Source organism: Emydura macquarii, unplaced genomic scaffold, assembly GCF_026122565.2.
Source record: "Emydura macquarii macquarii isolate MOO-44397 ecotype Brisbane River unplaced genomic scaffold, CSIRO-AGI_Emac_v2 contig_3534, whole genome shotgun sequence".
Taxonomy (NCBI): Eukaryota; Metazoa; Chordata; order Testudines; family Chelidae; genus Emydura; species Emydura macquarii.
The window spans coordinates 850,312-876,231 of NW_027133671.1; the positions used below are offsets into that span (position 1 = coordinate 850,312).

General features: G+C 54.8%; 1 protein-coding gene across 2 annotated transcripts in view; it reads left to right on the plus strand.

Moving 5' to 3' along the window:
* Positions 1-17,015, plus strand: part of CRIP2 (cysteine rich protein 2) — a 52,015-nt gene extending 35,000 nt beyond the window's left edge. Inside the window, exons 2-8 of one of the 2 annotated variants that reach the window (XM_067536362.1) lie at positions 2,790-2,884; positions 8,284-8,341; positions 9,059-9,196; positions 11,311-11,379; positions 12,666-12,760; positions 14,073-14,130; positions 15,016-17,015. In XM_067536362.1, coding sequence (XP_067392463.1) covers positions 2,790-2,884; positions 8,284-8,341; positions 9,059-9,196; positions 11,311-11,379; positions 12,666-12,760; positions 14,073-14,130; positions 15,016-15,083 — 581 coding nt within the window. In that variant the 3' untranslated portion in view covers positions 15,084-17,015. The other variant, XM_067536361.1, reaches the window with a different exon arrangement.
* The last annotated feature ends 8,905 nt before the right edge of the window (positions 17,016-25,920 follow it).

Sequence of the window (25,920 nt, forward strand, 5' to 3'; positions counted from 1 at the left end):
TCTGTAAGTACTGACATGGGGAACAAATATATAATGGTGGGCTCTTCCATCTATCAGAGAAAGGTGCAACACGATCCAACGGCTGGAAATTGGAAGCTAGACAAACTGAGATGGGAAATAAGCTGTAAATGTTAATAGTGAGTGTTATTACCCATTGGAACAATTTACTAAAAGTCAGGGTGGATTCTCCATCACGGCAATTTTAAAATCACAACTGGATGTTTTTCTAACAGCTCTGCTTGAGGAATTATGTCGGGGCTGTTCCCTGGCCTGTGTTACACAGGGGCTCAGACTAGAAGATCCCCAATGCTCCCTTCTGCTCTTGGGATCTCTGAATTCCATCTCTTCCCGGTGATGATGACCTTGCACAACAGCTGGCTCCCCTGGGGAAAAACGCAGTCAGCAAGCAAGGGGAGACCCATTTCCACAAGAGAGAGAGCTTTCCCAGGAGCTGGACCCAGGCTCTCGAACTCGCCGCCCGGCAAAATAAGAGACCAGCACCCTTGTCACATCCCAACTGAATGCAGAATCCACCTTTTCTGCTTGGCTTTCCCCTTGCAAGCCCCTGAGGCACATCAGTCTTCTTGCCTCAGATAAGGACCAATTCTAGCAAGTTATGCTTCTGCTAGCCAGCAGGGCTGGGGGGAGAGAGCTTTCCAAGTTCAATCTTTGGGGAAGGCACAGCAAAGGGTGACCTTGTAAAAGCCTAGATAGGATCAGTGTTGCTGCTGGGTCCGGGCTCACGTCATGTCTTTGTTTAGTGCTCTGAATGGGGGAGGAGAGACACTAGATATACAGGCAGGAAGCACAAAATGAGATTTCACTTGGCCCACTTAAGCTAATGCATCTGGGATAAACAATCAGAAACATGCCTAGTCAATAGGAGGGAGAAGTCTAGGGAACTGCAGTAGAGAGAGACTGAACTAGGTCAGAGAGATGCGCTTGTAATGTGACTACAGTGCAGAAGCAAATGTGATTGGGGGGAGACTGAATGTACAGAAGTCCCGTAGTAGTAGTCATAGAATCATAGAGTTGGAAGGGACCTCAGGAGGTCATCTAGTCCAACCCCCTGCTCAAAGCAGTCCCTAGTAGTCCCTTGCTATATAAGGCTCTGCTGTGATCATACCTAGGTGACTGTGTTCCTTTCTCAGCTCCTTCTCCAGGAATGCAGGAGGGAGTTCAGAGAAGGATCGTAAACCCGGGGCCAGTAGGGCTGGGTTGATTGGGGAGCGATAAAAAGAGCTGAATGAGTGTCTTGACTAAGAGGTGACTGAAGGGGCTGGGCTGGAGTGGGACATGCTGACAGTCTACAAACATTGGAATAGCAGCAGGTTATTTAGGGTGATACAAAGAGGTATAAATAGACGGGATGAATAAAAAGGAAACGTCCCTGATATTCATTCAGCCTGCATTTTCCCACCAGTGAGATCAGGAACCTGTTGGAAATAGTCTCCAAGGGCCAGATTCCCCAGGGATCCTCTCCCACAGCTGGGGCCGGCTCCATTCAAGCAACTAAAGAAGGGTCAGGCCTTCATCAGCGCTCTGCTGCAGCCATGCCTATCAGGATACTGACTATGGACCCTGGGTGCTGAGTTATCTTGGAGATCTGGGACAGTTGGAGCTCCCAGGAAGCCACGTTCCTGAGGACATCTAAAAATCCGCTAGGAATAGCAAACAGTCCCTGAATCTGCCCTGCTGTATGAGGGGATCTTGAGCTCCCCACACTCTGGCAGTGCTGGGGGGGATGCTGAGCCCAGGCTCTGACTTGTGGGGCAGGAGGAGCGGCTGGCAGTGCCCTCTGATTCCCCCCCCCCCCCTCCCCTACTCCAGCGGACTGAAAGGGCTTTGGTCATGATCTCTGTTAAGTTCTCACCAGAGAGACTATCCCTGCCTGGGCTTTTGGGAATTGAACAGGTGGGGGAAAAGGGGCAAATTCCCACTGGGGGTCATAAGCTCAGATCTGGTCAGTCATGCATCAGGAGACAGCAGTTCAATAAGGAGATAGATGCTCCTTTCCCCAGCACTTACCACGGTACGTGGGCTGTGAGACAGGAAGAGCAGGCTGACAGAGGAGGCATAAAATGACAGCCACGACCATTTGTGGTTATTGGTGATCGGTGCCTTTCACAAGAGTCCGCTGTTAATTCCAGAGTCCTGGCTAACATCTAACTCCAGGGAACTGTTGTCTACCTAGAATGTAGCCTTCATCCAGCAGAGTTTTTGTTTTGCATGTGATTTTGTAAAGCACAGTTTACACTTGCAGAATAATAATTCTGCTGACCTAAATTTGCCTCTGCAGTTTTCTATCAGACAGGATTCTCCTGCCCTTCCTGGCCCCGCAGCATGGGGAAGTGTCACTCTGAGCAGTTTAAGAGCTGCTGTGCTCCAGCTTGGAGGTAGCTGCATTTCCTTAGTGAGTGATTCCCATGCCCCTGTCGAGTTAATAGAGAGCTGTGGGGGGGAAAAAGGAGGGTTTGGAGTGAAAGTAAGATCATGAATTCTCCCCCACCCCAGTCTAGACCTTTAAATTTCCCCGATCGGTCAGACTTCCCTAATAGGTCACGATACAGGAGAGATGAGAAGCAAGCTGATTGATTCATCCTGCACAGGACATTAGTATGTTCAGGAATGTTTGCTAATAGCGGTAATTGCTGTTAAATGCAGACTTCACGGTACATGGATCTAGCTCAGAGGGAGGTTGCTGGGCCCTGTTCTGCGGTTGTTTGCTTTTGGCCTTCTCTCTCCAGCCAAGCAGGCTCACCCGGCTCTTTCTCTTGTCTTCCATGCAGCGGAGAAAGTGACCTCTTTAGGCAAGGACTGGCACAAGTTCTGTTTGAAGTGCGAGCGCTGCAACAAGACCCTGACCCCTGGGGGCCATGCTGAGGTAAGAGCAACATTTATCAGAACATCGACTCTGCATGCACCCCTCCTCTGAGTCAGGGGAGGGGACATCCCAGCCACACGTGAGCGTGTCTAGATGATGGAGAGTCACAGGGCGCTGTTGCTTCTGGTGGGTTGGCTACGAAGCCCACTAGGGCAGGGCTTACCCCAATAACCTGGTCTCATCCCAGGAGCCAAGAACAGGCTGTAGTAATATACTAGAGGGTCGCACGCTTCATTGCTTACGTAGGCAGAGCTGTACGCGCAGTCGGGCCCCGTGCCCTGTGGATGCAGTGTCCAGTTGGGAGGCCTGGTTTGGGGGGAATGAGGGGCTTCTGGCAACCCGATTTCCACTCAGACCAGGCCCACAGAGAGCCCGCGTGGTGCTGCAGGCAGAGATGTGCCCTGACCAGCAGGTCGCAGCCTCATCCCTGTTTCTCGAGCCTGTAGAATCCAGAGTTAGATTGGTGGAAATCAGGCTCTTTCGGTTTCATGCTTTTCACCAAAATTAACTGATACCTGGGACGTTCCCTGAAGTTTTGGAAGTGCTCGGGTGTGGTTTGCAGGTTATCACCGTGCAGACGTACAGAGAAATGTTATGGAGTGGAGCGTGACGGCCTCACTTTGCTTGGCTAAGTCAGAGGTTCCAGGATCTTGGGAAGTTTGGGAAAGCGTGAAGCTCTTGTAGCCATTTACTTTCCCGTCATAGTTCTGGAAGGGAAGTTATAAGGTGCTCCCAGCACTACCTAAGTCATCACCCCAGGTGTTTCCACTAGGATGAATTTTGTCAGTTCTGCCATGTGGAGGGTGTAAGAAAAATCGGGACAGGGGAGGGGGGGGTAATAAGCACTTACATAAGAAAAAGTCCCAAATGTTGGGCCTGTCCCTATAAAAACAGGACCTCTGATCACTGTAGCCGTGTGTGCAAGATGAGAGCGGAGCTGGGGAAGGAATCGAAGGTAGCATGGTCCCCAAACTCAAATCAGCATTTAGGAAAGATGCCTTGGGCAAATCCAAGACAATCGGTGCTGGCTCTGAGCTCGGCTGGTTCAAACGCAGCCTTTCCAAGGGAACTCCGCACAGCAAAGGTAAAACAATAGAAAGAAAACCCTGCATGCAGAGTTCCCACCTGGTAAAATTTAAAAGCCGTGAGTTCTCCAAGCTCTCCAGTGACGGAAGACGGGAGGTGCAGGCGAGGCAGGAATTGGAGATGCAGAGCTATCCAGGGGAAACCAACTTGCATTCTCCATACAGCTATTAATGGATTTTAAAAAATCTGAATTCATTTTCAAATGTCAATATTTGGAGAAACATAAGAAGCAAGGCCCTGCTGACCTTCAGGGAGTGACCTCATGGTGTGTTAGGATGGTTTTGTTTAACTCTAACGTGGACACCTCTCCCTTCAGAAGCTCTGCAAACTGTTCTCGTTAGAAAGCCCAGTGAGTAGGGGAATTTATGAAGGAGGGTAACGTGAAGCTGTTGGGGGATAAAGGTCTGAATAGAGATCTCTTTGGTTAAATGGGGCCGCAAGTAAAGGGTTACCCCTGGGCGTGATGTATAATGGGGAGGGCTCGACTGGAGGCCCTAGAGGAGCAGAGGTGTTTCTGTATAACACACTGCAGATTGTCCCCTCTAAGGATCTACAGTCTTGATGTCAAACCATGTGGGATCGCTACAGAGGTGGTGCTCCCCGGAGGGTTTGGTTCTGTACTGATGCTTTTCTGAATCTCCTGGTTCTGGACGCTGGGCTGGCTGCCTGGTAAGAATGGGCTCTGTTGTGCGGCTTGCGGATCCTGATGCTGCTGATCCGGTAGTGAATGCTGTTCCGATGAAGGTCGCAGAACCATTCCTGTTGTAACCCGCAGTTTTCATCTGCTTGCCATGCTTGATCTCAGCTGAAAGCTGAACTCTGTCGGGAAACGAGAGTGTAGTGCATTCAGCCATTGAAGGTGCTGTACAGAGTGATAAATGGGCTGGCCACTAGGTATTTCTCATGCAGATAATTTCAACAGTGAAGAGTTGGAACTTGACACACACTGTCCTCAGGGTTGGCATGTTTCCTAAGATTGGAGGGGGGTGTTAAAACTAAGCAAGTTCTCAGGGAACAGACAATCCCTTCTGAACTGAAGCGACTCAGCAGAGGCAGTTTCTGTTTGGGACTTCTTTTTAAAATGCAAAACCAAAAGGGAAATTAAATCCAGTTTTTCTTTTTCTGAAATTGCCAAAAAAAAGGGCGGTTGAAAGAATAAAGGTCGTCATGGTAACATTGGCTTGGCCATGTTCACTTCCTGTGTATCTCTGGTATGTATTTAACAATTTAAATAGCAATAAGTTACGCATTTAGCAAGAGAACTGGACAGAGAAGTGTCCATCTGTGTAGGACAGCCTCAGCTTGTAGGTGTAGAGATCTTGCGCCAGGTCCTCAGCCCTTGGTATGTACTGCAGTACTGCTTCCACAGAGTAAAAGGGCTGGAAAACTGTAGTCACATGGCGGCTGGGGCATGCCTGTGGGGGGGTGGGACAGAAAGGGCACATCATGGGTGGGGGGTGTGTGTGGGAGTCTGGCTGCAAGGCACTCCAGAGGTCCCAGGTTAGCATAATGGCCCCTAGGTGGCTTTTGCAGCCTCTTTATATTAGGGCAACCTCAGGGCTGTTCTAACTTACTCCAGTGGCTGAATTGGATCCCAGCTGCCCCAGGATTGGGGAGTGCAAACATATGGTTCGAAGCCACTTTCCTTCTCCTTTGTAAGGTCCTGTACCCACCAGAACGAAGGCCCCTGTTCTGGGGCTGTTGCGTTTTCTGATTCCGTTGTTAATTGTAACTCTCCAACCTCAACTCTGCACTAACACTTCTGTTGCATTTAATTTATACACTGTCATGCGAACCTGGCAAAAATTCTAACAGGTTTAATGAATGATGGAATTAACTCCGTGCCAGACGCTGACAGAGCAATTTATATCTGTACATTGGAAGTGTCTTAGAAATGGGATAGCAAAGTGTGGGCGAAGGCCAGCCAAAAATGGGTGTGTTGAGAGGGTGGGGCAGAGCTGGGGAGCTGCATTGGCTTGAGTCAGACTTGTTATTTCCTCCGTTCCAGGCTGTGTTGCAGCAAAGAGAGTCTCTTTCGGTTCATTAAATGTCTGCAAAATCTTGGTGTGTTTAAGCTGGCGGAGCGGCATGGCAAGCAAAGTGTCTCTTGCTCCTGTTAGGAAAGGCTGTGAGTGCCCAGTCTCTGGGAGAAGCAGAATGCTTCTGTTGGGGTCTCACTCCAAAGGCATGTGCTTTGGTTCTCCTGTGTCCCATCTGGATGAGCCCATGTGGTGTGCTGCATGGGAGGCAGCAAATTCTGGCCCCCGGGGATGCGTTCCTCATTTACTAAGGACACAGGGACACACAGCCACTTGACTTTCTTCTTTGCTCTGTGCCAAGGGGTGTGTGCTTAGCATCCTGGCCCTCGCAGAGCCCGCAAATACTTTCTCTTTTCTTTGATTCGGTTCTCAATGACTGGTGAGAAACTGCTGCCAGGAGCTGGAATAATATTTTTCCAGCCTGCTGGCTGTCCTAGCCCCTGTCCCCCTAGGCAGCTCTAATCAATGGCAGCACACATGGCCCAGTCCTCATGATAAGAGCATGACATAAGGGGGAAAAACTCTCGCTCCTTATCACTCTTTCCAGAGAGAAAACTGCTTTTCCTCTGAGCAATCAGCCCATTTGATAATAGTGAGCAGATAACTGCTCCGATGAGGCCAGGACCATAGCAACTGTGCCTGGGGAGGGACTCTTGCACCAGGCCAAACAGCCAAGGAGGGAATGATATCGAAGGGGAGAAGGGAAGCCTCCTGAGGATGTTCTCCCTTTGCCTAGCAAGTGAGATTGTGGTGCAGAGTGGAGGTGGAGGGGTGAGGCTGGTAGGGAGAATGTGACACGTATAAAGGAGTTTGTTGATATGATTCGGGAATGTTGTCCACAAGTAAGTTATGCGTGGTCTCACGCACAGGCTGATAATACTTTATACCCAGTCCTTGCTATGTTGCTAGGTTGCAGAAAAGCCATTATAGAAATTTGGTAGAGATTATTTTGGTTTAAATGGATTGGCCCCAGTGTTCTCCATCTGCTAGACCTTCTTTACCACTAGAACTTATCAGACATGAACATTGGGACTTCCAGAGATGTTTGGAAGGGTTTGCCATTCTATGTGTTTTCAAACAGGACTCTTTTTTTTTTTTTTTTTTTAACTTTTGAAATTTTTTGCTGAATCTTGTATTGATGTTGCATGTGTTTGTTTCCAAAGAAGCGTATCTGGAAAATATTCCACTGTGTGACTAACCTGGCCAACCGAATAGGAGATTAAAATACCCCAAAATCAATTCAGACAGATGAGCACTGAAGCTATGTGAGAGAGCTATCGTGGCTTCGCAGACTGCACAAGAAATGGTGACCAAATTCAAAACAGAGAGCAGGACCTGCAGACACTCAGACAGTGCAGTGTGATAACCAGGTAGTTAGTTAGGGTGCCTAGCTCTAACCACAACAGCTTGAAAATGTGACCTCGGTTTCTATATACAAACTCTCCATCTCCAAGTCTAAAATGATTGTAGCACTAATGCAATCTCAACTCCAAAGCAGATGAACAATCACTTAAAATAAATGGCCCAATCTCACCAGGATGGTGCATTTTGTCTCCCAAGCCATTGAACCATCCCCCAAGTAAGCATAGAAGGAAGGAATGTCCAACCCACAGAATATATTAAAGAGCAAAATCATATGTTATCCAATCCTTGTGTCATGTTGCAGAGGTTCAGCTCTGGGAGGCTTTTGAGCTGAACTGCCCGTGGGTTTTGGCACTCCCTCTCTTTCATGTGGTTATTTTATGGGATAATTTAATTCCTTTGGGAGATACGTAAACACAGAAACCCCCAGAAAGTTCACTGACGCAAACGCCTGGGGCTGCGTGAGTGTGTGTTTAGAGTGTGTCCGTTATTTAAATGACTGCTGTGTTCGGCTGCCATCTCTGGATGCAGCATTGTGCTGCGTGTCGTCCAGAGGTACCTGAAGGAGTGCCCAAGCTGCCAAGGAGAGCCCAGGGACGTTTGAGTCAGTCAGTGCCTTGTGGCAAGTCTTTGACTTACTGACGCGGTTCCCTGTCCCAGAATGCTCTGCGTCTGCGCACACACTGTTTGACTAAGCTGTTTAACAGGACCCTCTCGGTGTTGGCTCACAAATTTATTTTCTTTTTGTCCCTCCGTGTATCTCTGCCAGACCCTTCATGAAATGTAAGCGCCCATCCCTCAGTAATGCCTGGTCTTGTCCCTAGTCTGTGCCAGGGGTTGGCATCTGGCAGCTAGAAGGAAACACCCCTGCTAACCTCCATTCCTAATGCCCCTTCTCTCTCTCTCCTTCAGCATGACGGGAAGCCCTTCTGCCACAAGCCATGCTACGCAACGTTGTTTGGACCCAAAGGTACGTCTGCTTCCTGACCAGCCTTCCCTGGGTACGAGACCTGGAAGCCCACAGGCAGAAGGACAAATGCTATGAATCACTGCAGCCCAGAAACGGGCAGCGTTATTCGAAGCACGCGTCCCGTCCTATCTTTCAACAGGAGAATTTAGGGCCCTGACGACTGCCCGAGACTCAGGCCAGCGGAGGTCAAAGCCGTGTGAGGGCTTCCTCCAGGGGAACTCAAAGAGCCGCCATGTCAGTGCTTCCCGGCCCCAGCGCCCACTCTGAGTGGCTCCATCTCAGCAGTGAGTTGGATGGCACTTGCTCTTCACAGAGCTGGATGTTAGATGTTTCAGAGGAGATGCCACCACTGCTCCCCTGCAAACCACAGGGAGGGCTGGTAGCTCAGACAGCATCTTTTCCTGGAAAGAAGAACAGTCCCAAGGAGAGAGCCACTTGGGGCCCAGTTCCTGGGCGGGAGAGGGGCCAGCAGGCCATTCGCAGTGTGCTGCAGACGTACCCCCTTCCAAGCTGCATGGCTTGGGAAAGGTCCAGTGAGAGCACATCCAGCAGGATGTGTCCCTGGGCCAGTAAAGCACAAGAGTGCTTAAGAGACTGGCAGCTTCACCCAAGAGCTGGGAGTGCAAGCTGCACAAGGCCTGCCCTGGGGGAGGAGGAGACCCCAGAAGGGCCTCTTGGATCCAACAGCCTCAGAGGCCGATGACGCTCCCCTTGCAGGTGTAAATATCGGTGGAGCTGGCTCCTATATCTATGAGAAGCCTCAGGTTGAAGAGCAGCTGGCTCCGGGGCCCATCGAGCATGTTTCAAAGGTAGAAGAGAAGAAAGTCAGTGCCCCACCAAAGGGCCCCAGCAGAGGTGAGTGCCACTGGGAGCAAGAACCAGCATGGTACCCTACCCTGCCATGAGAACCCTGCCAGCTGAGCGGAGCGGAGGAGGAAAGGGAGGGTTGGGAGGGGGTGGTAGCTATTTCATTGCCCTGATTCAATCCTAGCTGCTGCATGTGCAGGGACTTGGCTCCCTCTGCTTTGCATGCGCTGATTAGAATGACCACCAGGGGGCACACACAGCCCACGGTGCTCGGGTCACACAGGCACTCCCCAGAAGGATCACTCCGTGTGGATGTTAGCTGCCCTGGCCGGCACTCAGGTGCGTGGGGGTCCACACCATGGCCCGCATGATGGTGCAGAGGGCCTGATTGCACTCTGCGGGTGTCCTCTGCGGAAATTAGCCCACGTGTCCCCACTGGCCTGGCCCTCCGGGGCTGGGTCGGTGCTACGGAAGGGGACTGAGTCAGTGCAAACCCACGGAGTGCAGCGTGCCCTCCCTGGCCTCACTGGGTGGGTGTAGGAGCCCTGGCAGGGCTGTCCTGTGTCCGTGCTAGCCCTGCTCGAAGCGGTTTCTGACACAGTGTCCTTCGGCTACCTGGCCCGGCTCCCAGAAGCAGCAGTGCCTTCTGGGGTAGCCCAGAAAGCACTATGGGGTCGTAACAGCAGGGCGGTATCAGCTTGTCTAGGTCCAGACTGGCACCAAACCAGGCCAGAGTGAAACCCCTCAGACTGAGCCGGCTCTTAGACCTGCTGAGAGCTCATCTGCCCTGGCTGCTGCTGCTTCGGGGCCTGGACAGCAAATGGCAGTAAGGAGCCATGTGGGCATTCGAGGGGGACAGCCCAGCTGTCGGCTGGGATTGTCCCCGGTGTGGATTCACCAGCCCCTGGCCGGCCTGCGAGCCCTGAGATCTCCCTGGCTTTGCTCCCGCAGGACGCTCCCAGAGCCACGTCTTCGCTGCAAAGTTGTGCTGCCTGTAACTCAAGCCTCATCCACGCACACAAGCCCTTAACCGGAGTGTGGTTGGTGCTTCGGCTCAGACTGGCCGACCCGTGGGGGTGGGGCTGGGCTGCCATTTGGCTTAGCAGGGCTGGTCAGCTGCTAGCCTGCCAGCTGCATGCAGCTCCAGTGTTGTTTCCAGGGGTGGCATCTCTCGCTCAGTCCAGCTCTGCAGGGAAGATGCTCTCAGGGATTAGGGAGCTCCCGCCTGCGTTTTCTCACCCTCTGTCCTGGGGGTGCTCCTAAAGGGGTGCTCCCCTTGTTGTCCGTCAGCCCCTCCCCATCTTTCGCTGGCCCTAGCCCTTTCTCCCCCCTCACACGCAGCCCTTCTGTGTCTCTGCTTCTCTTCCCCGGCAGCAAACCCTGTGGTAGCCCTGGGGGTGTTATCCCCGTGTTCACGTTCCCACCCGACCCCATCTGTTTAACAGAAACGACCAGGACTGTGTGCTATTTCCTTGGCACCAGCGCCGGTTCTCATCGATGAGCGATCTCCCCCCACCGCACTTTCCAAAGCACATGACGACGTGCCCCAGCGGGCTGCGGTGATCCTGCCTGGGTGGAGGGCGCAGGGAGGGCGCTGGTTAGTGTGGGCTCCTCACTCATGAAAGAGGCTGGGTGCAGATCTACACTGAAAATGCTGCAGCAAAGATGCTATTACGCGGATGGGCGAGCTTCTCCCACCGGCATAGTTAATCCACCTCAGTGACAGGCAGTCGCCATGTCGACAGAAGCTCTCCTAGCCACACAGTGGTGTCTACACCAGGGCTTAGGTCAGTACCATTGTGTCGCTTGGGGGGGGAGTGGATTTTTAAACACACCCACACACCCACACACACCCACACACACACACCCACACACACACACACACACACACACACACCCCCCGGTGATGTAGCTATGCTGATGTAACATTTTCAATATGGACCTGGCCTGCCTCTGCTCTTTAGTGGTGGCGTTTGCCTGATGATTCTGCAGTGAATGCAAGCTGCCTTCCGATGGCATGGCTCATTGTTGGCTGCCAGCTGGTGGTGGGGAGCTCTGAATTAAGCCAAAGAGAGGGCCCAGTGGGTGTAGTAGCACCGGCAGCAGGGGTCCATTAGCTGATTTCTTTAGGTCACTAAGGAAATTCTTCTCCTGTCTTTCAGCCTCTAGCGTGACCACCTTCACCGGGGAGCCCAATGTGTGCCCGCGCTGCGGCAAAAGAGTCTACTTCGGTAAGGGCCGGGGCTTATGCTCATGTTGCAGGAAGTTGAGGGCGCCGCTCCGCTAGGTGCTGCACATACGCAGAGTACGAGAGCGTGCTTGCCACGCAGCACTCAGACGGAGTGGAAATGGAAGACAAAGGCCTGTTCTACTGCTGGGAAGCGGCAGCCCAGAGACGTCACGTGACTTGCCCAAGGCAGCACGGAGTGTCCCTGGGGCTGTCAGCCATGGTACCCGGGCCACTGGGCTGAGACATGGGAGCCTTCGCCACAAGGCAGCCCTTCCTCTGCGGGAGGGACGTGAAGGGCGTGACTGATTCAGTGGAAGGGGCTGTGGGCCTTGGGGGAGGAGGTATCTGGAAGGCCAGGTGGGGCAGGTCTAAACTGGGTTTAAAAATCACTGTTTTAGCTAAATTGATGCAAGGCTGTAGGTAGGGGAACAGGCTGTGCAGGTGGTAACGTGCTTACCCTCTACATGGAACTGCACCGCAGCTAACGATAGGCATGTCTCCCACATCTAACGGCCCCTAAGGGAACCACACAGGCTTGGTGTGGCTGTTTGTGACAGCGCTGTCTCATGGCTCCCCAGCACGTTACAAATGTTTGAGCCGCATGCTCTGAAGTCGGTGGCGTTCTGCCAGCCGGGAACATGGCTCTTTTGTCACCTACATTAGTATTTACAGGGTCCCCTGGGAATGCTGGAGCTCTCACCTCCCAGGACTGACCAGAGAACCCGGGGAGGCTGAGTTCACCCCTTTGCTGCTGCTGGGGCTGGACAGGAGGCAGCTTTCATTAAGGCTCATTAACATGCGCAGGGGGAAGGAAAAGACCCTTCGGTGAAGGCCCGTGCTGCCCTTTCTGAAGGTTTCATGGGGGCGCGAGCAACACGTCAGCTTTCCGAGAGCAAAACCCGCCGGTGGAAAGGGCACCGTGGCGCCTGTCACCACTGGCGGCCAAGCTCGAGAGCAGTCCAGCACTGCCCTCGCTCTGCTGCCAGAGGGCTTCCCTCTTGGCTCGGCCACGCTGCGGGCTCTGGGGCGGTAGGAGCGAGCGTGAGCACCGAGGCGCTCTGCAGCCCCGGGGCTCAGAAGGGGCAGATCTCAGGCGACTGCCCGGCATGGCGCGCTGGGACAGTTGAGGGATTACCCACAGTCCCTCGGGCTGTGACGGTCTCGTGTGGGTTGCTCCTGGGAGGTGGGTGAGTGGGTGCTGGAGGCGGCCCGGCTTGGGCGTGCTCACACCCAGGCCGGGAATGAAGAGCTCCCCTGGAACCCTGTCCTTTCGTGTCTCCGCTCCAGCCGAGAAGGTGACTTCGCTGGGGAAGGACTGGCACCGCCCCTGCCTGCGCTGCGAGCGCTGCGGCAAGACGCTGACCCCCGGCAGCCATGCAGAGGTGAGTCCTTGCAGTCCGGCTGGAATCACGTCTGACCCTCCCACCTCATCACAGCCCGCTCAGCTGGGTGCAGCCCCCAGCTTCTTGCTCCAGCTTGGCAAACGCTTTTCCGCCTGCGGCCTTGTGCCTGGAGATCACCACAGCCCTCGGAGCGGCCGGGAGACCGGGGGCCCCTACAGCTCAGTCATCCAAGCATGCTCCAGCTGGCTAACTGGCTGGGGCTTGGGCACTCCAGCAGGCAGACCTGGGCACATACAGTGTAAAGGGACAAATGCCCTGCAGCAGGTCTGTTTCCCCAAAGCTGATCTGTTGTGGCGACTCCCGTGCGCTGGCCACTGGTGAGAGTGGAGCTGCAGAGCCGTGGGGGGACCTCTCGTGCCCGGAAGGATTTTACCTTCATGCCTCCCTGTTGTTGCTGTAGGAGATGGGAAGATCTAGGCTCCAGCCACCACTGCAGGCCCCTTCACCCCGACCGCGCCTGCTCTGACAGGTTCGAGGTGCGCCGCACAAGTGCCAACAGCCTCTCTCCTGCAGTCAGGCAGCATTTCTGACCAAAGGGAGGGCCTGGCTCTGCCCTTCTTGTGTTGGATGGACACCTGCATGCAGTGGGGAGCAAATGCTCCCGGCCTGCGGCCGTGGCTGCAGCAGGGGCAGGGCTGTGCAGAGCCGTGTCCCGAGACATTGTCACCTCCCAGCGATGCTCTCCCGTGAACAGCCACGCCCCAGAGTCTCATTCCGGGACTGGGGAGCGCTCCCCGCATTTGCCACTCGACCACCTCTCCTGCCATCAGGTGCTCGGCAATCCCCGGCACGCCCACCAGAGGACAGGGCGGCTTATAAATAAAAAGCTGGTGCTGTTGGCTGAGGAAGGCCCTGGCTGCTGGAGGGCCGAGTGCGGGTGCGTGGGGGAAATGCCCATTGCTCAGCTTCTTGGCCGCTTGCAGCCCTGAGGGCCTTGTGGGTCAAAAGGCCGCAGGACATCAGTGAGGTGTTGTCATGCTGCAGGTGGGGGGGGGACTGTCTGTGTCACGAAGGGCAGGCTGCAGGGGCAGGAGGGCAGAGTGAGCACTGCTAGCGCAGGGGGCAGCAGACCTGCAGGAGCAAACCAGCCCCAGGGGAAGCATCGGGGCAGCGCCCCAGGTGGATGGAATGGCGGGGAGGGGGGCTGGTGAGCCCTGCAAAGCGCTGCAGTGGCAGGGCTGTGTCGCAGGGGGGGAGTGGGAATGGCTGGGAATGTTGTCTGCCTGGTGTTCTCCTGCAGCTTTTGGGGGAGGATGGTGCTGACGTGTTTCTCTCCCCTTGCCCCTCGCAGCACGACGGGCAGCCCTACTGCCACAAGCCCTGCTACGGGATTCTCTTTGGGCCAAAGGGTGAGTGTGCCACCCGGAGCCAGGGCTATGGGAGGGCATAGGGAGGGATGGGCTTTCCTCAGTGAACCCCTGCAGGAAGGGGGAGTAGGTGGCGGCGGGGGGCGGAGGCCTTGGAAGCACTTGTTAGCAGTGCTGGGCACAGTGTGTGTCCACTCTCCACCCCTGCAGGGTGTTCTCCCGTTTGTAACGTTCTCACCCACGCGTCCTCCCTACGGCGGGGGTGCCGTGTCCCAGCGTAAGGCCCCCAATCAGATAACCTGGCGGGGTCCGTCAGAGTGCCCCAGCATGTCTGGGGGGAGGGTGGCCCCCTTGCTAGCCCCAGCGAAGGGGAAGTGTTGCAAGGCCCAGGGGTGACCCGGGAGGCTTGCTGCATTTTGGACCCCAGCCAGTAGCACCCAGCTCCAGCAGACAGATCCCGGCTCCTGCTAGGGACCAGGGCGGGGACACCCAGCACTGGGCTGGGCGAGCGTCCCCTTACTTCTTGGCAAGAGCCCACTTGCAAATATTTCCCCTACTCCTCAGCCCCCCTTTGCCAGGGGACCTCCCTGACTGACTGCTCCCCCAGGGGTTCCCTACACTCCCAGCCCAGCAGGGCCAGCGGGGGGTTCTCTGCCACGGGAGGGCGGGCTGCTCGCACTAAAGGATCCCGTGCCAGCATGGCCAGGTGCTTCATCTGCTGCTCGTGCCCCCCCCGTGCCCCTTTCCTGACCTTCACCCTTCCATTTCCCCCCAGCTTCCCCCAGCCCCCGTCCTCCATGGCCGTACTGGCTGGGGCTGTGCGCCGTGTCCCGTGTCCTGCGCTCAGGCTGACGAGATGGATCTGCACTCGGCACCCTGCCAGGCTCTCCTGGCCTGCCCTGATGCGGAGCTCTCTCTCTGTTGCAGGAGTGAACACGGGTGCTGTGGGAAGTTACATCTATGACAAAGACCCCGAAGCGAAGGACCAGCCCTGAGGCACCCCCTCCCTCCTGTCTGCCCGCCCGCTCACCTGCCGCAGGCCACTCACACTGTTCCCTCTTCACCCAGCTCCCCTCTGTAGAAGTAGCTTCGCTCCCGGACGGCCCAGCCGTGCGCTGGGTCTGTCCTGAGCCTGGCTGGTCACAGAGCTGTTTGTCTTCTGGGCGGGGCGGCGCTGACCTCTGGATTTTATAATATAAGCTTTGATGTTAATGACAAAAGTAGACAGCGTCTCTGGTTGCTCCCAATGTGCCTGACTCTCCTAAACCCTCCCAGCGGGTTATCACCCAGACCCTCAGCCCCTGCCAGCTTCAGGCTGCCGGGCAACGCTCAGCCCCACCTATCCAGCTCCAACAGCAGGTCCAAAATCCTGGAGGCCCGGGTCTGTCCCATGGCCGTGTAGCCTGAGGGAATTGCAGACCAGGCCCTGGGCTGCTAAAGGAGAAGTCCAAGGTTCTCTCTTTCCTGAAGTGTAGAGGGCAAGCACCGGGGTGTTGCCTTTGGGTCTCCCCAGTAGCCCACTGCATGGTGAGCCAACAGCTAAAGACCAAGACACCCCGAGACTGGGTTTCGAGCCAAAGCCCCTTTGGCTGAGCTGCTCTGGCTGGTGCTGGGGGTGGAGCAGGGCATTTGAATCCTATCCGGACACTGAGCAACTGCCTAGCGTGGATGATGTCAGCTATAGGGCAATCTCCAGAGCGTGAGCAACTGGTCCCTTGGGCTGCCGGCCCTGCAGCTGGCTCTGCCCGGGGCCCTGGGCTGCCGGCATGCGGGGAGGCGGGTCACGTTGGGGTGAGTGCAGGAGTCATTCCTGAGGCAGGTGTCCTCTGCCACGTCAAGGGTGATCGCTTTGGCTCCAGTGTCCCCTCCATCTGCCAGTTCTTGGCTGCTGTGCTGCTCATGTCCTTGCCTGGGGCCACAGACAGAGCCTGGGTGTGGCATCCTAGGGTGGTGGGTTATGGGCCTCCCTTTCTTTCCAGCATCCCATTTGTGGAGTCCACACACTCTGCTGTGCTGCTCAGGGCCGGCACCCCCCGGGCCTCAGCCGCCGGTGGCAGTTTTGGGAGCTGAGACTCTGGGAACAGCTGGGGTGAAGGCGTGTGATGCCAGCCCTGGCTATGCAGGCAGCACGCCCACTCCGAACAGCCAGGAGGAGCTTGGTGCTCCCCTCCCCCCGGGGCTGCTTGCGCTGCTGTTTCTCCGCACTGTGCTGCAAGGAGAGGTCGAGCTGTGTGTTCCCGAAGATGCTAGCCGGGACTCTGAGGTGGGGCAGGGGGCAGAGGCTGCTGCAGGGGCTGTGTGGGTACCCCAGTTTGCATCCCCAGCCATGCTGAACTTCTCCGTCCTCATGGGGGGCTGTGACATGGGTCCCTGCAGGGGAGGGAGATCAGTGCCAGGGTCTGAGTCCATGGCCAGATGGGAGCGCTGTGAGTGTCAGGCACCGGTCCCTTGTCTGGGCCAGAGAGCAGCACGCAGCTTCCAAAACGCTCTGGCCCTGGCAAGGGAATGTGCTGGAAGGGACCGGTGAGAGAGTCAGGCCGCATTAGGACGGTGGCTGGATGTCGGCTGAAGTGTGCAGTGACTCCCACCTGCATCTGCGCTGGAGAGACGTGTGTGTTTTCCAAGTGGTGTTGCTTTTTAGTTCATTTATAAGCGGATAGAACTGTGCTTTCTGCTCTGGTGTGCTCTCTCCAGGTAGCCCCCTGTATCACTTCACGGCACTTACCCCCTAAGAGGGCTAGGGGAACAAACCTATGGAGCATGCGCTCTGCCTCCAACCCAATCCGTCGCTCTGGACTGACGTGGCCCTGCAGTGCCAGCTGTCGCGCTCCTTCAGGTACAGGCCAGCCACAACACCCTCCATCCCCACAGCAAGCCAGCAAAACTGACTTTTTGTTACTGCTGATAATAAACATTTTGAAAAACAAGTAGCGTGGTCTGATGGTGTTTGGGGGACATGTGCTCCTCGCTGTCTGTCACACAGATTGTTCATGCATCAACGAGTCAGGACCCTGCGCTCCCCTGGAGTGATCTGGAAAAGCTCTGTCTCAGTTTCCCCTCCCACCCTTTTCCTGTCTGTTTAGCTATGCTCTTAAGGACAGGGCCTGTTTCAGGGCATCTGAGCAGTGCCTAACACAATGGGTTGTTGATCTCAGGTGGGCCATGGCGCCAGCGTAATGCAAAGATGCCTGACAAGTCCCGGGAGAAATCCAGGCCTTCTCTACCCGGGGTGCAGGAGAGTTTATGGCATCTCACAGGTCAGGGGATGTGATTTTAAACCCAGGAGTCCTGGGTTTCTACCCCCTTCACAGATCAGGTTATCAGGCGCTGAGCACCATCAAGGGCTGCATAACGGAGCTGGCTGTCCCAGCACACGCTGCCTGGATGGAGGTGAGCCAGGAAGGGGTTTCTCTGGGACCTGTCTGTGTGGGGGTGGAATATGCAGTCCCTTCGCGGCTTCTCTTTCTTTGCATCATTTCAGTGCAGTAGATGGGAAACAGCCTTAAAATCATTCCATCCCACCGGCCTATTGTCTACCTCCAGCCCCCATGTTTCTGTTGCTATGGGGCTCCCCTGCCCTTTCCAGTGCTGCTTGTAGGGCTCCAGCAGGGTCCCGGGGCCTCCCAGGAGATCAAAGCAGCAGCTGGGGCAATGCTAGGGCAGGGGTGCAATGTGACTGTGACCGGCGCAGCAGAGCCATGCTCCTATCCTTAAACAGACACGCTCTTCTTCCCAGGGCCGGTGGGAGCCCCGTCCATTCCCGAGCCAGGGGCAAATCCCTGCGGGACTCTCTTTTTCCTTCGTTAGTTGCCAGCGATGTGGAGGAGCTGCCTTGGCAAGCGGGTGCTGTGGGAGTGCTCGGGCGAAGATTCAACTGTGCGGTCCTGGAGCAGCCACAATGGACGGGGGTCGGGTCCTAGGAATAGACAGAGGGGGGCAGCCACGGGGACTTTGTGGGGCGGGAAGGCGGCTTCTGCCCCCAAGGGCCCGATTGCTCTGCAATGAAGAGTCTCTTGGTGGGAAGAACTTCCTCAAACTGCTGTAACCTGCCCGCTGCAAGGAGCGTACAGTCCCGTGTGAGTGGGAAAAGGAGAGCATTGCAGTAGCTGCAGGCTGGCATGGATGCCTACTGGGCTCATGGCGGCGGGAGGTGAGCGCCGGGGGCTGATGGCTGGCAGGGGTGAGCCCTCCGGCACTGGATGCGTCGTGTTACCGCCCTGGCTACATGCCGGCTTGGGAATGCTCTGGGCTAGGGTGCACCTGTAGCCCTGCGCAATCCTGTTCTTTACCCGATTAGCCTTTATTGCCTGTTGAACTGTGCAGAGACGCTGCGCTCGGGTTGCTGCTTCTGGCCATGCCTGGCGCTGGGACCTAGCTTACTGCAGCTGAACAGGGTGTGATCTCTGAGTTCCTGCAATGGGAAATGCTTCAAGCAGAGTCTGGCTCAGGGGTGGCTCCAGTCTGCCCTGCACTCGATGTCAATTGCTTCTTCCCCTGCCCAGGTGTGCACAGCAGAGGGGAGAGGCAGTAGCTGGCTTTTGTGCAGCCCGGCATGACGCTGACCATCGGGCTGTGTGGACACCGCTGCTGGGTGCCCAGGACCTGGAACATGAGCTGAGGCAAAGCTCAGAGGGGACAACAACTGGCTGTGCTGGGGTTGAGCCACCCTTGTGACGCATCCACATTACAGCACTCTGGGCCGTCGGGTGAGGGCCAGGAATGGCCGATGCTCACGCCAGGTCCAGTCTCAGGCTGAATGCGTAGCGAAAAGGCTATCGTGGTGCACAAGGAGTATTTACTGATCTCCCCTTTCTTTGCCTTCAGTTGGAGGCATGGAGGAGGCGGGGAGGGGGTGCGTGTCTTAGCTAAGTGGGAATTGTGAGCTGGGACCAACTGGTCAAGTCTAGCATGATGTACCCTCTTCGCTTTGTCCCAGTTCCTGGGCACCCAGCAGAGGTGTCCACACAGCCAGCTGTTCAGAGTCCTGCTGGGCTGCACAAAAATATACACATTAAGAAGAGAGGCGAGGGTGGCCAGGCAGCTGTGGCAGGCTCCCCAGGTGTCCCCCGCTGGGCCTTTGAGTGGGATGGAGCTACCGCTGCTGCTGCTTTGTTTCCACTAAAAGTCTCTGCGGCTGACCCGCCCCAGTCGCAGTTTTCGCCCCGTCACACGTCTTCCCAGCCCTTAAAGGCTCAGCTGCCCAATACGCCATCAGTCTCCTGGGCAAGGCTTGGGCTGGGGCGTGACGCTGCAGCCATTTCCTCCCTCCCACGCCAGGGTGTGGGTGTTCCCTCTGGGGAGCTGACACGCTGTGTGGGGCGGGTGACAGCACATTAACAAGGGCCAGGGCTTCGTGACCGTGGGCGTGGGAAGCCAGAAAGGGCCGTCCATGCGGGACTGTAGAGCACATTGCTGCGTTTCCACGTTATCCCGTTCTCGCAGCGACAGCATGAGAACAAGCGCCCCCTGAGAGGACTCTTGCACAGACTGAAACTGCTCTTCTCGTTTCCGGTATGAAACCGGAGCCTGGACCCAGCTGCGCTAATGTGAAATGCAGGAGGAGCCGGGCTCGCCAGTCAGCTGCTTGTCCCCCAGCAGCTGCATTTTTACTGCTGAGATACAAAAGCTTCTGCCAACACCCTCGCTTCAGCCATCACGTGACACTATTCCCTGCAGGCGCTTGGCCTCTGGAAAGTATGCGGTGCAGCTAATTCGCGCCTACCAGCGCTGCCAAGCCAAGCCAAGCAGTGCCGATGGAAACATCTGCTCAGGTCAGCCTCGCCTGCAGCTCATGTGTGGATCCGGCCTATGCGCTGGGAGAGACGAGCACGTGTCGGTAGCCCCAGTCATGGCATGCTCGGGAGCGAGCCAAAGCTACACGGGGGACTGTGCACACCGCAGATGTGTCACACGCATGCAGCCTGACGTTCGCCTCACCCATGCACCCACATGGCCTTCACTGATGTTCCAGCAGCCTCCAATGGTTTAATGGGGAGAATGGGCCACACGGACTGCGATGACTACAAGGACAGCTGTATGGGGCATCGTATGGCTCGATCAAGCTTGGGGCACGGTGCAGTTAGTGCTGGAGGGAGCTCGCCTTGGCCAGGGAGACCTGCTGGCCCAGCTAAAGCCGTGGTGTGTGTGTTACATCCTCTGCATGGCAGACTTTGCTTCGTATTTAACCGCACTGCAGGCCACCTCCTCCGGCTATGGGCATGGATGGGGCTGACTCAGCAGCGATTGACATTGGAGGAGACAACATCTTTGGGAGCATAAATGGTAGCATCTGTGTGCTACAAGACCCAGGGGGAAAAACAAACGGCAATGCTGTCAAACACCGCTCCCCAGCGCATGCTGGCTTTGCATTCTATAACGCCATTGCTGTGTATTAACATCACCCCAAAGGCCCATGGCACTATCTGTCTTGCACTGAGTATGGAGAGACGGTTGTTATGGCTTTTTTCATTTCTCTGCCCCCCCGCACCCTACAAGTTAGTCTTGCACTCAGTGAAATGCCTCTCAATCCAGAGTAATTCCACTGTGTCTATCTGGCTTTACAAAGCAGTGGGCTCTGTGGCCATGATATTCTGGTGTTAATTTACGAACATATATGCACAGTTGATAGGATTGCTCCTCGTGGGACCGCAGGCTGGCATTAGGAAGGCCCTTTAGAAAGAAGGGGGAGCACAGCTGCTAAGGCGGTGTCTCCAGCCCGTGACTGGGTTAGACTCGTGTAGCGATGACTTGGCACAATGTGGTGAAAGCACATGCAAAATCTGAGCTGAGGGTTAGCAAGGGCTTTGGGTTACTAGCGGCCATCCAAAGGCTGTCTCTAACCTCCACTTGAATCCTGCTTTTTGTTGGACGCTCACTGATTTCTCACAGCCGCTCGCAGCATCGTCAGGTTTGCTTCACTCGCAGGAAATTTTTCCCCAACATCTCACATAACAAGTCAAAGTCAGTTGCAAATGCATCTATGGGCCTCTACAGACATTTCCTGTGGGTGGTCCGAGCCCCGTGGCCAGAGCCGGTGAAGATGTGTAGACAGCCTTGATGTTATGAGTCATCTGTGGAATAGCTGACTTCATAGCCTGCCAGAAATAGCAGTGCTGAGCGTTTGCAGAACAATACACCGCTATACATTAATCCACGTCATGCTGACTTGGCAGGTTACTGGGATTTCTTCTAAGCTTGGGTGAGGCTGGTGGGTTCCCACAGCCGGGAGCTGTGCAAGTTTCCTCATGAGGTCCTACAAAGCAGTGGCCCTGCCATATGCAGCATGGCATGTGGGCAATGACCTGAGATAGGCCCCCTTTGTGCCGCTGCCATGGGAACCCTAGAAAAGAGAGCGTTTGACTTCCCAGGGCCGCTTGCTGGAGCGAGAATCAGCAGGGACGTGGCCAGCAGCATCCGGCACCCAGAGAGGCGGATTCTGGGCTACTCGTGCTGAAAAGGCCAGTGCGTTATGGGTGACGATTGTGTTAATTTAACAAAATGGCTGACATTGCTCCAATGCATGGAACCTCCCCACTCCCACCTCGTAATCAACTGACACCCTTCGAAGAACCGTGGCCAGTAACTAGCGATTCGGGGCACTTCCGTTTTTGGGGGCTCGACTTGCTGTTTTTCAGAGAGCAACAGGTCCATCTTGTGCTGGTAATCCAGGCCTTTTAAAGCATGTCAAGTTGGGCACCTTAAATCACCAGTCACGTCTGAAAATCTTGGCAGCATTCCCGAGAGGATTGTGTCTCTCATGTGATTCTTCTGATCTCTCCCCTCATGTGACGCTACAAAGGAGCAAAGCGCGCTGAGCAGATGCATACTGGGATACCAGTGTTTTCCTGTAACATATTTTCAGATGCGTCAGCGCTGGCCAGACAATGTCCTGGCAAAGGGTAAGGCCCTTTTCATTGTCTCGCTAAGTGCACAGCTGAATGATCTAATTGTTTTTCCCAGTGAAGAATCAGACAATGGGATGCTGTCAGACAGGCTTTCTCATGCCCAACCTAGCGAGTCATTTACCATGGATGCTAATCTAATCATCTTGGTCCTATGGAGTGCACTGCCTGCCAGCTGGGATTTAGACACAGTGGCTGTCATGGCGTGGGTTCCAGAAAGCTGGCTCTGTTTCTCTAAGAACCTGCAGGACTAGAACTTGGGAAAATGGGGGAGTGGGTGGCAGGGGTTGGGCTGCTGATACTTCTGCATCCCCCCACCCCAGGAAGCTTAGACTGGGTTTCCACTGGAGGACCCGGTGAAGCTGGAAGCTGCAGGAAGTACCGCCCAGCAGAGCCTGAGTGTCAACTCCCTGCAGCTGCATGATTGGCTCATGTCGATATATAAATCAGGAAGCCAGTCTAGGGAGCTGTCTGAACATGGATGGACACTGTGTGTTGCTGCTGCAGACCTTGCCTTGCGATGGACCCTAGACCTGACTCCGGCTTGTCCCCGACTCTGCTACTCGCTTCCTGCCTGCACCTTGGTGCCTGACTCTGCCTTCATGGTATCCTGACCTGGCATGACCCCCACCCCCTACTTGTCTCCAGACCATAACTTGGTACCTACCTGGTGCATGTCGGCGGCCTGGGCCTGGGCCTGGCCCTGGCCCTGACAATTGCATCCTTCCCAGGGCAGTGGGGGAGCTGGGCAGGAACATGCATGGAGCAGGGAGCGCTGGTGGGTGTTACTTCTAAAGCTAATCAGAGCTAAACCTGGGCAGAGCCAGATGCCCTCCGACTACCCACTGCAGCAGGCACACAAGCTTTCTGCACACGCCCCTGCCATCCTCATGTCACCACCACTCTCTGTTCCCAGTGTCACCCTCCCTATTAAATTATCCTTCTCTCCCAGCTGGCAGAATTTGCAGCAGCTGGGCTCACTTGGCACAAGCACAGTCTTTGTGCCTATGCAGGTTGGGGTCACTGTCACTCATGCATTTGCTCACACGCATTGGGCACAAAGGGCTCTGTGCATGGAGGTGCAAACATTTCTGCGTGCAACGGAGTGCCCTAACGCTGTGTGGAAAGCTGTACATGCTAGGCCAGTTTGAGGATATTTTGAAAGTGGGTCAGAGCAGCCCAGTGGCCACGTAGTTCACCCATTGGTGAGAGGAAATGGTGAGCCAGGCCCTTCCACGTGCTGTTCCTGGTGTGTCCTGTGCCCCACTATTGGTGGAGCCTGGCCATAAATCCAGCAGAACTGGCCCAGGGATGATCACCTCTTCCCTCCAGTGCAAGGGGGGTACCGTATGATAGCCCTTCTGGGGGAAATGGCAGGGCTGCCCCTATGGCGCACTGATCCTTGGCTGCTGTTTGAGCCCTTATGGAGCGGGGAGGGCTGCTTTAATTCTGCCGATCATCTCCCAAGCAGTTCATAGGATCATAGAATCATAGAATCATAGAATATTAGAGTTGGAAGGGACCTCAGGAGGTCATCTAGTCCAACCCCCTGCTCAAAGCAGGACTAACCTCTGCTATATCATCCCAACCAGGGCTTTGTCAAGCCGCAGCTTAAAAACCTCTAAGGATGGAGATTCCACCACCTCCCTAGGTAACCCATTCCAGTGCTTCACCACCCTCCTAGTAAAAAACTTTTTCCTAATGTCCAACCTAGACCTCCCTCCCTGCAACTTGAGACCGTTGCTCCTTGTTCTGTCATCTGCCACCACCGAGAACAGCCTAGCCCAATCCTCCCTAGAACCCCCTTTCAGGTAGTTAAAGGCCGCTATCAAATCCCCCCTCACTCTTCTCTTTTGCAGACTAAACAAGCCCAGTTCCCTCAGCCTCTCCTCATAAGTCCTGTGCTCCAGCCCCCTAATCATTTTTGTTGCCCTCCGCTGGACTCTCTCCAACTTGTCCACATCCTTTTTGTATTGGGGGGCCCAAAACTGGACACAATATTCTAAATGCGGCCTCACCAATGCCGAATAGAGGGGAATAATCACTTCCCGTGACCTGCTAGCAATGCCCCTCCTAATGCAGCCCAATATGCCATTGGCCTTCTTGACAACCAGGGCACACTGCTGACTCATATCCAGCTTTTTATCCACTGTTACCCCCAGGTCCTTTTCTGCAGAACTGCTGCCCAGCTCGTCGGTCCCCAGTCTATAGCTGTGCATGGGATTCTTTCTTCCTAAGTGGAGGACTCTGAACTTTTCTTCAGTTCAGCATAGTATTAATGTATCGTATTCAGCAGCAGCCATGAATTGCCTGGAATGGCTTCTCCTAGCCCTGGGCAATGGAATCCTCCTCTGAGCCTGGCACCAGAGGATGGCACTTGTGACGTGGCAAAGAGAGAAGCCCGGAGCCAAGGTTCAACCCATTCACTGCAGTTATCCTGCAGAGGAGAGAAATAGCAGCGCTGAGCATTCGCAGAACAATACGGTGCTTTGCATGAATCCACATCACGCTGACCTAAACAGAGTGACCTAAACAAACTGGAGGATTGGGCCAAAAGAAATCTAATGAGGTTCAACAAAGAAAAGTGCAGAGTCCTCCACTTAGGAAGGAAGAATCCCATGCATAGCTATAGACTGGGGACTGACGAGCTAGGCAGCAGCTCTGCAGAAAAGGACCTGGGGGTAACAGTGGATAAAAAGCTGGATATGAGTCAGCAGTGTGCCCTGATTGTCAAGAAGGCTAATAGCATATTGGACTGCATTAGGAGGGGCATTGCCAGCAGGTCACGGGAAGTGATTATTCCCCTCTATTCGGCATTGGTGAGGCCGCATTTAGAATATTGTGTCCAGTTTTGGGCCCCCCACTACAAAAAGGATGTGGACAAGTTGGAGAGAGTCCAGCGGAGGGCAACAAAAATGATTAGGGGGCTGGGCACAGGACTTATGAGGAGAGGCTGAGGGAACTGGGCTTGTTTAGTCTGCAAAAGAGAAGAATGAGGGGGGATTTGATAGCGGCCTTTAAAGGGGGTTCCAGGGAGGATGGGGCTAGGCTGTTCTCAGTGGTGGCAGATGACAGAATAAGGAGCAACGGTCTCAAGTTGCAGGGCGGGAGGTCTAGGTTGGACATTAGGAAAAAGTTTTTCACTAGGAGGATGGTGAAGCACTGGAATGGGTTACCTAGCGAGGTGGTGGAATCTCCATCTTTGGAGGTTTTTAAGCTGAGGCTTGACAAAGCCCTGGCTGGGATGATATAGCTGAGGTTAGTCCTGTTTTCAGCAGGGGGTTGCACTAGATGACCTCCTGAGGTCCCTTCCAACTCTAATATTCTATGATTCTATGACTCGGCAGGTTGCTGGGATTTATTCTAAACCCATTGCTGGGGTGAGGCTGGTGGGTTCTCAGCGCCAGGAGCTGCGCAAGTTTCCTCGTGAGATTCTTCAGAGCAATGGATACATTAGAAGCCCTGCTGTGACCGAAAGCAGTGGGAGATTTGCCACTGCCATCAATGGGAAAAGGACTGGCCCTTGGAGGACAGCTAGGGTGGAGAAAGTATTGTAGGGAATAAGCCAGCGCTGCACTCCCAGGGTGACAGAGGAAAGGGGAGTGGAGGATTAACTGGGGCAGGTCAGCGCTTTATTTAGCGGCAAGTCCTAGTTGAAAATTCCCAGTTTTGCAAAAGTTTGGGGTATTAGAGAATTCTCATTTGTGCCGCTGGCCCCTTGTGCAGTGCTGGGCCTGGAGCGGAAGAGAGAGGGGCTGGATTTCTTCCTGATTTTGCCCTTACTGATTAGCTGAGGTTAGTCCTGCTTTGAGCAGGGGGTTGGACTAGATGACCTCCTGAGGTCCCTTCCAACTCTAATATTCTATGATTCCAACCAGAGTCTTTGATGGCCCAAGACAGCAGTGAATTTCACAGGTTTACTCTATGCTGT